Source organism: Peromyscus eremicus, chromosome 1, assembly GCF_949786415.1.
Source record: "Peromyscus eremicus chromosome 1, PerEre_H2_v1, whole genome shotgun sequence".
In the NCBI taxonomy this organism is placed as follows: Eukaryota; Metazoa; Chordata; class Mammalia; order Rodentia; family Cricetidae; genus Peromyscus; species Peromyscus eremicus.
Window position 1 is genome coordinate 11,688,449 of NC_081416.1, and position 13,911 is coordinate 11,702,359.

General features: G+C 39.1%; 1 protein-coding gene across 1 annotated transcript in view; it reads left to right on the forward strand.

Moving 5' to 3' along the window:
- Positions 1-13,911, forward strand: part of Sorcs1 (sortilin related VPS10 domain containing receptor 1) — a gene marked incomplete at its 5' end in the record, with an annotated part of 425,698 nt that overhangs the window by 176,056 nt on the left and 235,731 nt on the right. Inside the window, 1 exon segment of the mRNA XM_059253740.1 lies at positions 6,746-6,845. Within this exon segment, the coding sequence (XP_059109723.1) occupies positions 6,746-6,845 (100 nt within the window).

The window sequence follows — 13,911 nt, forward strand, 5'->3', positions numbered from 1 at the left end:
ATATTAAAGAACTCTGCATGTGAAGTGCTTGGATCACACTGTTAGCATTCCACAAAACCTGATTTTTATAATCGTATGCACTATAGTTCTTTTTTTTTTTTTTTTTTTTTTTGGTTTTTCGAGACAGGGTTTCTCTGTGTTGCTTTGTGCCTTTCCTGGAACTCACTCGGTAGCCCAGGCTGGCCTCGAACTCACAGAGATTGGCCTGGCTCTGCCTCCCGAGTGCTGAGATTAAAGGCGTGCGCCACCACCGCCGGCTGCACTATAGTTCTTAAGCACGGCAGTCTATTCTGCAATGGAAGTCTGACAAACAAAGTTGCTAAGCATGGTGCCACATGCCTTTAGTCCTAAGGCTGGTTGACCACTTCTGAGTTCAGTGCAGCTATCTTCTACTGAGTTCTAGGCCTGTCAGGGATATATAGTGGTGCTTTGCCTCAGTGTGCTCTCTGTCTCTGTCTCTGTTTCTCTCTCTCTTCCTCTCTTCCTCCCTCTCTCCTCTCACTTTTATAAAGATACAATAATAGCTTCATTAATGCCTTGTCATCAAAGTAAATCAAAATATGCAGTGATTAAGATTGCCCTAGAGGGCACTCACTGTGAGTATTGGTAAATGTTGTCCAGGGAATTCTGAAAACAATCAAAGAAAATCCGTTATACAAATGAATAATGAAAGATACCATTCAGAGTTTGCTTATATGTGCTTGCCATTTTTACTAAGTATTTTGGGAATTAATTCAGTTTATGAATGTTTCTGAGTTTATTTATTGTCTCATTTGATCATGTCCAGTGGTAATAGTGGAGATCCAATCATTTATTACTTCTACTTCTTCTTGGTGCTTGTCATATCCCATTCTGTTTCTTTTGCCAAGTAAGGAAAAATGTCCTGGTCTTAAAGAGATCAATACTTCCTAGAAGATAGGCAGGATGCTTCAGGTGAGTTTTTTCTCTTCACACCCACCCATCTGAGTTCTGTGTATTTAGTAAATTGTCCTAAAAGTCACTATTAAGACATGACACAGGGATTGAAGATTAAAAGTAAAATTAGGCAAGAAGTTATTTCATCAAGTGCCACAGTTCTTTTCCAGTAATGAATTTTTAAGCACTTGGTTTCTTTGGTGCTGGTTATTGAAAGAAGCTATTTGTGTGTGTGTGTGTGTGTGTGTGTGTGTGTGTGTGTGTGTGTGTGTTGTTTTTAATCTACCACAGATAGACAAATCTGTGAACAATCCTACAGATGAAAACGCTTGCTTCATAATATATTTGGAAATGATACAACCTGAAAATTCAGGGCCACATATATTCTATCTTAGATATGTCTATGTATGACCCACATTTAAAATCCTTTCTTTTTATTTGTTTAAATCAAATCACCTCTTTATCCTTACATTCACATTGTGGTTAGAACAAGTTGAAATTTCTGTTTTCAAATTTTACTTGTTTAAATTTTGTTGCTATCTTTCTTTCATTATGAAACCAAGTTTACAGTCATTGTTTTCCTTCTTTGTCAAGAATATTGTGTTTCCCATCTGGGCGGTGGTGGCACACGTCTCTAAGCCCAGCACTTGGGAGGCAGAGCCAAGTGGATCTCTGTGAGTTCGAGGCCAGCCTGGTCTCCAGAGCAAGATCCAGGACAGGAATCAAAAATACACGGAGAAACCCTGTCTCAAAAAAACAAACAAAACCAAAAAACAAACGAACAAACAAACCAAATAATATTGAGTTTCCCAAAGTGTGGTGTTTAGAACACTAATCACATTTTATAACACTTAAGAAAGTATTCTGTAATCAAATAGATTTTTTAAAGGCTACATGTACTAGACAGGCAAAGGGGTTAATGTATAGTAGACTAATAAAATCTGTGAAAAATTTTAATGTAAAGGAACATTAAATTTTGCCCACTCAATCATTTCTCAACATTTTGAAAACTATCCCCTTTTCCCATTTTTAGAGACACCATTTCACAAGTTTAACAACTGCTACATTGGTTCCCAATCAGCTTGCTGCTGAGCCTGTCTGTCTCCTCTACTCAATCCAAGCCTGTCTTCTCAGGGTACTCCCACTTTCATGTCTCTACCAAGAAAACAGCATTGGGAAGCTTATGGGCGCCAGGGATTTTCTTCTGGGACATAGAGCCAGGCAGACACTAACTATCTCTCTACTTGGATGCAAGCTGCTCTGCATAGACATTGATCCAATACCACCTGTAGTAATCTCTCTGCTTGAAGAAGGTTTTTGAGGACCTTAGCTGTGTCCATCCTAAATCTTTCCTGACTTGTGAGGAAAAACAGAGTGTGATTAGCACAGTAGCCGTGGTGGTGAAGCAAGAGGAGCACCGATTCAGGCAATAATGTGTGGGGCACGCATGGGCACAAAGAGGGTGCCCAGAGAAATTTAGACAAATAGAGCTTAAACTTTAAGCTGTTTGTGCAGAGAGTGGATACAAATGGTACCAGAGGAAGTTAGTTTAAGCTGTTTATGCAGAGAATAGATACAAAGGATGGCTAAGAGGAAGTTAGCTTGGGAAGTTAGCTCAAGTTATTTATGCTAAGATAAGATACTAAAAACAGGAGATGATGTCAGGGCATAAACAACTTGTAAATAGGGTGACCTTTAAAATAATTGGTTGGTTCCTTTACCCTCTCCTAGGGTTCTGAGGTTTTCTGGTATAAAAGAGGCTTACTGCCTATCAATAAATGAGTTCTTGCTTGACTTGACTCCCCGCTGCCTCTGATTGTCTCTGGGTAAGAGGGAGGCTGGGGAATGGGTGGGCGAGCAGCATGGACTTACCTTTCCTTGGTTCCAGGCCACCTCTTCACAGGTTGTAGCATGAGTCTTAAAAGTTCTTATTAATAAAATCAAACCAGGGGCCAGTTATTGGGGTGAACGCTGGATGGTCAGAGAGACAGAACAAGCCACAGCTAACCTCACCTGGCCAACTTCTCAGCTGATCTTATTTCCTCAGACTGGAAGCTTCTATGTCCTCATCCCAATGGCTCTCAGCTGAGCTGCTGCTAGAAGCCTGAAAGCTTAACCAGCCAAATGCTTAACCAGTCCAAATGCTTCTAGTTTCTGGTCCTCACACCTTATATATCTTTCTGCTTTCTGCCTCACTCCCTGGGATTAAAGGCTCACTTTCTGGGATTAAAGGCATGAGTCACCATGCTTGGCTGTATCCTTGAACACATGGATTTCTGCCTCTGGAATGCTAGGATTAAAGGCGTGTGTTACCACTGCCTAACTTCTATGTTTAATATTGTGGCTGTTCTGTCTCTGACCCCAGATAAGTTTATTAGGGTTCACAATATTTTGGGGAACACAATACCACCACAACAGGTGACCTAAGTTCCCAGTGGGGCAGGTCCCCACAATAATGTAGTGACAAGATGCCAGTAGGATTGCAGGTGGTTAGTGGTTTCACCTCTGTACTGCCATGCCAGTGTTAGCTCCACCCATGACACCTACCAATACTTTCAATACATTTGCAAAACACATGATAAAACGCTATACATTTGGGTATGAAAATGTATTATCATTTATTTTTTAGATCAATTCATTGTTATAAGAGCCATAATATTTAGACATCTGAACTTCTAGGAATGGAAAATTGGTAAGTGTTGGATCTGTTTTTGAGCTTTGGATAAACAAGATAATAGAAATCACACAAAAATAATAGCAGATACCTTAGAAGATCCAGGCCTATGGAGAAGAGATACAATAAGGGAAATGTGCCCAATAAAGCAGTATAAACCCTGAAAAATGTTTGCTAATGTAAATATGTGCTGCTCATTCCATTACATCTTGCCATGTTAGGATAGCAGTTAAACAAATATGTGCACACGTTTCCACACCCACACACATGCACACATATGTACAAACAAGCACCAAGCAGGAAATGTGTGCATGCATACTCAGGAACATGCACACACTCACACATAGAGGAACTCATGCACTCATACACATGTGCACACAGACAAGCACCTGCATGTGCTTTGCCAGAGGAACTTTATAAAAACAATTCTTATCTGCTGTTGTAGAATGTTTTGGTTCAGAAATTATTTTAAAAAAAATGACTCTTCATTCCACCCATTCCATACTGTTTACCACCTCTCTAAGCTCCGATTCTAGTATTTTACTAGAATATTTGAGTCTCCTGTACATCTTCCGTGAAGTATTATATTTTCAGCTGTCAGTACATGATACTTACTAATGTACTAACATTGGCACATTTCATCTTTCTCTCGCCAGCTCCCAGAGAGATTCTATATGTTTGTTTTTTCTTGAACATGAAGTATTGCTCAGACAATAAAGTAGTAACATACATATCTATATTTTTCCTGAACTTTGCCAATGTAAATCTGAGTTACTCACTCCATTACATCTCATGTTAGGATAATAGTTAAACATGGAAACACTCATATGTACTTGCATGTACACACACACACACAGACAGACACAAACACACACAGGCATGCACACACACAGTTGAAAAAAATCTAACAAAATCTAGGAGACGAGGAAGTCCTAGCAGAGAAATGCCCATTGAGGGTGACTAAGGAAAGAACCGAACATCCATCATGGTCTGAGTGAGGAAAGTAATCTTAAACATTTCTTTGAAAGTAGCAGCATGTCTCCTCACATATAGTGGGAATTTGAGGAGAAAAAGGATTGGTGTGAGAGGAATAAAACAAGAAACATTCTTCTGAATGAATTCTGAAGCCTGTTGTGGCTTTCTTTGCTGTCAGGGATGCCTGTCTGACTGTGGAGGTCCAGACACTGGTCCCGAGTAAACCAAGTCATGCACTGTAATCGCACAGGCTCATTGCTAGTGCCTGGGATTTTGCCTACTTCCCCTTTCTAAATCATCTCCTCTGAAAACATCAAACTCTTTCAAGTAGTTTTGTTTAATGCTCCTTCTTCCATGCTGTGGGATGCTATCTAAGCCTTGTAAATTCCTGGCTTTTTGGTACTTATCATTTGTGTAACATTTTCAGGTGAACTATCCTGAATACCAAGTCAGAAAAATTCTTATTTCTAGTAATAACTTTATACAGCTTTGTAGATCTAGTGTCTAGTCTGGAGTACACTCTTCCTGTATGGTGTGTGTACACATGTGTATGTGTACACCTCAAGGCCAGACATCAACACCTTGTGTCTTCTCAATTGCTTTCTATCTTGTTTTTGTGCAGGTTTGTGTAGTACATGTGTGAGTGTGTAGAAGCCAGAAGTTAGTTAACACTAGGCGTTTTCTTCTTTCTCCACGTTATATTTTGAGGAAGGGTCTCTTACTGAGTGTGGAGGAAGCTAATTCCATCTATGTTGGACAGATAGAGACTCCTTGGATCTGCCTGTCACCCTCCACCTGACTTTGCATGGGTGCTGAAGTTAAAACATTTGTGCCATCATGGTTGTGTGGTAAGCACTTGGATGGCTGAGCATCTCCCTAATGCCTAGAGTTGGCTCTGAATGTAAGAGACTGAGACAGTTAATCCATCTGTCTCTCACTTTCATTCGTTATGTCCTGTAGATGTTTGTGAGTCATCAACATCAAAAATGAATTCAAATGTTATTGTTTTGCTTTTCAAATTAAACCAACTTTATTCTCTAAGTATTATTAATATGCTTCTTGATCATTGTGCACAGCACACTATCACTATACCCATTAATTGTTTTGTTATTGGGGTGAGCTGGCTGTAAGGTACTTGAGAAGCCCCTGTGTGTTGCATCCTGCAACTCAGCACAGAGTCTGCTCCATTTTACTAACTCCACAAATATAGATGACACAATGGATTTCACTGTAAACTTCCTTTGTGAGAAAAAGAGGCTGAGAGGAAATTATAGAACTATATTCTTCAATAATGATTTTTTAAAAGCTGAAGTAAAATTAAAACAACCTACAGGAAAGGGACAGAACCTGTATGAATTTTTTTGATAGCCCATTTTTCAGCTGTTCTCTTTGCATAGGTCATTTGGGTGTTATTGATCACTTTATTCCAACTCTGATAACCCCTCCTGTTCTGTACTATCTATGATGATGCCATGGAATTAAAACGTTAGGCTACAAAGTAGACCTTCATTAAAAAGATGATCAAACCTGTTTTATTTAACGGATTAATAGTTTGTTAATAAGTGGTTAAATACTGACAGGACTTACAAGAACCTCAGGGCCAAGACTTGATGCCCTTCTACTCATGCAGCTTAGGGTTAGAAAAGGGCATCGGGAAGGTTGTGAAATTTTACTTGTTCTAAAGTCATTTTCCTTGCTCTTAAAAAAGGGACAGAGATCAAGACAAAGACCTTGAATGGAACTAGTAATCCATGTATTCTATGACCAAGGGTGAAAGCATAATTTGTAGTGGAATCAGGACACCCTGATTTTTATACTGTGTCAAAGGTAAAACAAAAGTTTAGAAATGTCGTATCTACTAAAAATTCTTTTATTTTTGTGGTCAACTCAAAGGGTGTCCTCATATATTAATCTTCTTTAATTAATCTCATCCATTATGCAAAATGCATACTTTAAGGAGCAGTTGAGGGATGGCGTTTTAATTTTTACCAATTCAATTTAAATGCAAATGTTAACCACTCACATGATGCTACTGTGTACATAATTAAGCATCATTATATACTGCATGAATCATTTAGAAGCCTCCTGAGAGCCATTCTACTATGTAAAACATGCATTACACTGACAAGCAGCCAAATGATGTACACTTCTGTGCTCATTAAAGCATTTTTTGAATTACAGGTCAACCGATTATGGGACAACCTATGAAAAGCTGAATGATAAAGTGGGGTTGAAGACAATTTTAAGCTATCTCTATGTGTGTCCGACCAACAAGCGTAAGGTAAGATATGGATATATAGCTTGCTACTGATTCATGACGTGACTCCTGTCTTGCTTTGACTAACCACTCTTGCTACCTAAAATTCCATTAAAGTAAAGCTAGGATAAGAGATGTAAAATTAAGTTGATGGGTGTTAAGGTGGCAACATGCCTGATGTCTCATAATTTTCCAATCAGCAGCTGTGAAACTGAAGGGTCGGGGCCAGCTCTGTTGTTTCCATTTAAGAAAGGCAGCTGCTGGGACAAGTCTTACCAAGAAGAGGCTGCTGACTGTCCTGCAAACATTCTTGGCTTGCCAGTCTCAAGACTTAGAAAAAGTCTTAATGAGGCAAATAAAAGGAAGCTTTCAACACACACCCTTGCTTTCTCTTGACATGGCATATGTAGATTAGCTAGAGTTTCTGTAACAGTCAGGGAATTATAGACATTTAGTTTCTCGAGTTTGTTCAGGTTGCACACTAGTGTCAGGATGGAGGTACAGCATGCCAAAGAGAGTGAAATTTGGAGAAGAGGTGGCTTTAATCTCTTCACAGATCCTAACTGTGAACTGCCTTAGGAATTATCATCCTTATTTAATGTGATGAAACTGAGGTTCAGAGAAAATAAATACCTTGCTTTTATCTGAGAGTTATAGGTGGCAATCACCTATACAGTCTGTGCTTCCTCCTTGGTAATCATAAATGTTCTACTATATTAGTCTTCTCTGTTTTCTCCTACCAAGTGGTGTGATCTTCAGAAAGCTTTGTTCTCAGGAGAAAATCTTTGACTAATGACAAATCTCTCAAAGGCAGAGAAATGTTATATTTACATATTTGTTTTATAAATTTATATTATCACAACCTGAATCCTGTCATGTGAACCAGAAGCATCCCAGCCTTAGGAGAACAGATAATATCCACCAAGAACCAGCAGAGTGCTGCCAATCATTATTTCCTAAACTGGTACTGTTACCCGGACAACAGAATTGTTACCTAGTCTCTCCTCTTAGAGTCACCATTGGATACTGTTAGCATGTTCAGAATTTCCTGTCTTCTGGTCCACCATCTTCAACTTGAGTATAATATCAAAAGTACCAGGTGGATGCCAAAAGTGCCATCCTGCTTCCACCCCTGTTGCTCTGGATCAGGGCTCAAGCGCCTTATGATGCTACTCACATACTTCTGACATGCATATGGTATTAGATGCACTGTTCCCTCTGGCTCCAATCATGTTAAGTTCTCTAGTAATTGCAGCTCTACAGATGGATGTAGACTCTGCATTTGGATGGTTGGAGTGGAGACCCATCTAAGCTCAAGGCTGAACAGATAACTATGATGACTTACTTCATCTACCCAAGCACAGTGTCCTTAGACTTAAAGTGGGCATAATGATAGCACTTTATGTATGACATTAGACATTTCAAGTTCTCAGCACAGAACAATACAGGCTTAATCAATGTTTACACTTCATTTTTCTTTCTTACCACCCTGTTCCTCCTGCTTCATAAAATTATAGGGAGTAATAGTAGTGATTATCCCCTATAATTAAGACTGTCCAGGAGAACATTCTGTGATAATCAGAATGTTCTTCTAAGATGTCTAGTGCTTTAGACACTAGCAACCTATGGCTGGTGGATATTTTAAAGATGACTTAAATAACCGAGGAACTGAATTTTAAACCCTATTTAACTTTAATTAACTTTATTTACATAACTTCGTTTGGTGAGGATCACAGCATGGGACAGCACAGCTTAGTATGAGATCTGTACCCTCAGCATTGCTTATTGACTAGTTACTTGGCCGTCCTCAATAATTTCATCTAAACAATTTTGGTCTGCTGTATACAGCCTTGGGATGTGGAGCTGAACTTCCAGCCTTCAGTTTCATAATGAAATTTAGTTGTTTTCTGGCTTTAAATTGATTCTATCTCCTCTATTGATTTTAGTTCTAGTTCACATTTTTAGTAAATTTAATTTAACAATCAATAAACTGTATGCTAGGCAATGGAGGTTGAAGTGAGAAATAAGGGGAGTGAGACAGTTTAGTGGGTAGAGGTGCTTACTGTCAAGCTTGACAACTGGAACATATGTGCTGGAGGGGAGAACAGCTTGTCCTCTCACCTCCACACTAGCGTGATGCCGTGAGTGCAACAAATAAACAAACACAAAAGCCAGCGCCCCAAATTCCAAGATCCCATACCACAGTGATAAAAGCCAAAGTGATATCTAATTGAAAACACCTTGAACTGAGATTCAGAAATCACTGTCCCTGCCCTGAATATGTTTCTACCTGGGAGTTGATTTGGGCAAATAGTTTATATTTGTAACATGTTATGGGGAAGATGTGAATTTATAGCTGAAATTTAGAAGTGATCTTATCCAGTGATAGTGTCTGCTTTATTGATGATATTTGAAATGAACATGATTTTTAAGACTGCAATGCCTAATATTGATTGCAGCCATTTCTGTACATACTGGATGCATGGTGATGGTCCCCAAACCAACACTTTTTTAGGAACCAGATTTAGTTTGGCTCTCAGAGGAAGATAGGCTACTGGAGACAAGAAAGCCAGAAGGGAGGACACAAAAGGCTAATAATACAAAATCCAGTCTGCAAAATGCATTCATACCAATGGGGGTGCACGGTTAACCTGTACTGACCATTCACTTTACACTAAACATCTGGCCAGGGACATTTAGATGTTCTAAATTGGTGCTTGGAAAAGCAAATTTTTCTAAAAAAAAAAAAAAAAAAAAAAAAGGCGGGCAGACTGGCTCTCTGTGGCTGTGAGAGAACAGCTTCTCCAGGACTGATGCTTCCCACATGCAGAGCTGGTCTTGTGATGTTTGGGTTACAATGTTCCTGAGTAAGCCTAAACCAAGGCGTCCTTCAGGGCCACTGAGGTTCTGGCAGACTTAAGACATACAGGAGGATGATGAATGTTTTTTACAGTGGTTCAAAAAAAATCAATAAAGTTGGCATAGCAATGTATTTGTGTACAGTTTTTCTGCTTTTGAAGAAAATTTATCACTATGAAATATATACCTACTGAAATAAGACATTTGAACCAAAGAGATAATACCTCTGCCTCTGCAACACCTTAAAATGAGAATGTTTTCCACAGAATATAAACGGATGTAAAATGAGGAGGAAGAGACACAGCACATCATCAGGCTTTACTAATTATGCAAGACAAAGGCTCTCAAGCTTACTTCAGTTCAGGATTTCTGAAATTCTCCAGTGAAAAGGAGAATCCTATAAAGGATGTTATTAAGTCTTTTAGCTCTCCAATGTGCTATCTGACAAGTTAGCTTCTCACGTCCAGATCTTCCTTTCTGTGTTTTGCATCAGTGGGAACAATTGAAATAAAGCAGACAAATTCTGCATAGCTGTCTGTGTTCCCAGAAACCTGTTTGTCTTCACATTCTTGTGCTATTTTTAGCTGTTTGTGAGAACAAGAGTGGTTCTTTAATCATCAAGTCTCAAACAGTGGGCACCAAGCCCTTGCTTTGCAGGCAGCTTGTTAAGGACATCACTGGGATCAGAGTCCAGAATAAAACAGACCCTATTTACACTTTAAATTAATGATCAAACACTGTTTCTTTGTTGTTTGAGATAAATGACAACAGATTTCTTCGATATGTTTGATATAGTAAAAATTGTCCCCACGTTATATGTTAGTCTAGCATGTCTTGACTAAGAGACACAGAAAGCCTGCCCCTAAGTATTATGTTGGCTCACTCATATGTTCTTGTAGAAAGAATCCTGCACCTACTCTCTGATAAAGGAGATGATCTCAAAGGACAAGGCTGAGTTGGCCTCAGTGTCAGAGGAGAGTCAGGGTAGCTACCTGTTACCATGTCTCTGCAGGAGAACAGTTCCACACGTCCAGTTCAAAGTACATCTCTGTAGTCTATGTCTGCAGAGGTTTCTAGGCTTCACATACAGTCTTCTCTGAGAACGGATGATTTAACTCATACCTGAAAAGAACAGCTGTGGTCCAGAGAGTGCTGATAATGTTCGTGAATAAAAGTCAACCCCAAAGCAATGTTGAAATCTCCATTCCATTTTCAAATTCTCTCCAGCATTTATTTGTATTGTATTTAAAAAGAAAAGGTCTTTGTACTCTGCCTTATTTATCAGTGATGCTTGTCTTATTGTTCCCAGCCAACTCTAGCTGCCCTCCCTTCAAAGGTGTGTGTAGCATCCTCAGGGATTAAAGCTACAAAACTCATGGAAGCGAAAAGGAAAAAAAAAAATCTAGTTTAATTTTATCTTGCCGCAGTCAATTCATTTAGTTGCTATAATCTTGTGATCTCTGCACAGTGTTCCTCAGAGAGAGATTAAAAAAACCTAGACAGTGTTAGATTTTTATTTCTTATGTCACTTTTCCATCCTTACTCCTTCTCTTTTCTGTTATCACATCTTAATTAATATTATGCCTGCTGAGAGATGCTTCTAAGACTTTCGCCCTATAAATAGGACCCTTGTTCCCCAGAACACATTGATCATCCTTGCTAGTCTCTTGGTACCTGCCAGCATTAAACACTGTTTGCATTTTCTCCAGATGTTTAGGTTTTAATCACCATACTGCATGTGGCACTTTCTAAATTGGTGTTTGATGATTGACTCCTCGAGTCTCCCCCACCCCAGCCTGCTTAATTATGTACATCATTTGTTTAGATGATCCACTTGCCACGTGTGTGACTTGGGGGGTCAGGAGAGAGGTAGGATTGGTAAGATCTCCAAAATTATTGCCGAAGAACTCTGTCCTTGAACCAGTGACACAAGAAATAAAAATCTACCACTGTCCTTAAAAAAAGGTGATTTACAATAGCTACTCCTTTATTTAATGGCTACAAAAATGGAATTTCTGATAAATAGTTTAGAGACTTACATGCATCAGGCAAAAGAAAAGCAAAGATTGTGGGACCTTGAAAGAAAATGTTAAATGCCACTTACTCTGTGTGATAATACTGCACTGGAGAGTCTGTGCTGTGTCTGATCTTCCCTTTAGAAGGTGAGATCCTGAATGACACAAACAGCGCTGATCAGCTTTCTGCTCTCCCACATGACATCACTCTTGGTGTACACAGTAGGTGCTCAGCACATAGCTAAGTATACGTCTTGAACTTGTGTTAAATGTTGGATTCCTGTTGTAACAAGCAGTGCCCTGTGAAGACAACCTCTACTCATTTCCCTTTGAAGTGACTAAACAAGGGCTGCAGAGAATCCCCATAGGTTTCAGCCATTTCTAGGCCATGCTGGATAATTGTATGTTCCCTAAGAAGAAGAGCATGATTAATCTTTAAAATGCCAGGACTTTGCATAGCACTCACTCCACATTATCTGGAGAGGCCAAGAGGAACTAGAGCATTGTATAATACATCAAAGTACTTATGTGACATTCCCCTTGGTGGGCACACAACACTTGCTCATTCTGCCCTACCCCTTTTATCTGTCCCTTTGTACACAAGCTCATCCGTTTTCCTCTAATCTTCTGAAAAGAGTATGTATTTCATTCATAAAGAAGTGCTGTGGTACATGAACTCCAAGCAGAATGGAAGTGGCATTTTCAAAATTTCAATGAAAATGACTTTATTTTAGTGAATAAGGGCTTGCTAGCCTCCACCTAACCTGAGTTACTATCACTGAAGGCAAAGACCATTTCTTTTGATTCCTCCTAGTTACATCTGAGTGTTTATACTGTTCTGATCCATTTAACATTGTCCAACTTTCTTCCTGCACACTAAAAATATAAAATTCAAGAAAATATGTTTGTGTGTGTGTGTCTTTTTTTTTCCCTATGTGTGATTTTTCTAACAGTTTTCCATACCTCTGGGTTTTAAACAAGCTGCATTATAGTTGCAGGGTGTACTCTTTGAAGCAGGGGCAGAGTTTCGGGAGCCTTATCACTCCAAGGTGGCCCTAGGGAGCTCCTGGGCTCTGAAGAGGATGGATCGAAAGGAACACTAGTATATGTATATGCAAGCACAAGCACACATGTACACACACACACACACACACACACACACACACACACACACACACACCCCTGATCGTGGATACCCCTGTCTCTGTGTACCTGCAACAGCCACTATTTTGCATAAATTAAAGCACTTTATTGACATTCATAAATAACTGTTCATAAAACCACTCTTTTCAAAAGTTAAAAATTGTTTCTAAAACTGATGTCCAGTATTTTTCTAAATATAAAATACATCTTAAGGCGTTCTAGTTTCATTTGATCATTGTGCCAAATACCAAAACCAAGAGAAATGTATGGGAGTAAGAGGGTTTTATTAAGCTTCAAGGTTAGAGTCTATTACTGAGGAATGTTAGGGCTAGAAATCAAGGTCGGAAGCTGAAGACACAACTCTTTATAAGCTTAAGCAGGAACATCAAGCAGAACCCCTGAAGCAATTTGCTCACTCGAAAACCGTGTTTAGCCAGCTTTAATGTACAGCCCAGGACCATAAGCCCAGGGAATGGTGCCACTCACAGTGGGCTGAGCCCGCCCACATCACTGACAGTCAAGGTAGGCCTCTGCTGGTGTATTCACAGGACAATCTGACCTGGGCAATCTCTCATCTGAGACTCTCTCCTCAAATAATGCTAGACTGTGTCGTGTTGAAGGTTAAACCAAACTAGGATGTCAGGTTCAAAACTGAATTGGGGTGTTGGGGCATAAAACTCACTTCCTTCTTTCTTCTTCCTTTATCCCCCATGTCACCTAATTATTCAAACTTCACAGAATTGATCATACAAACTTACATTTTATAGTTTTAATTTATGCACCATTAAAGGTAGTATTTAGTATTTTTTGGGTGGGATTTTCTTTCATAATTAGCATTCCCTGTTTGTTATTCCCCATTGTAAGATACAATGTCTATCGCATTCAATTTATGCCTACTACACTACCATATTAAGAAAATAACCGTGAATCAGAGATTCAAAACACTAAGTTCCATGTATATGAAGATCAGAATTATGACTATGATTATTGAGGTTTTACAGTCAATATCTTAGTAACCGCATTTGTGCTTAAAGTAATATATATATATATATATATATATATATATATATATA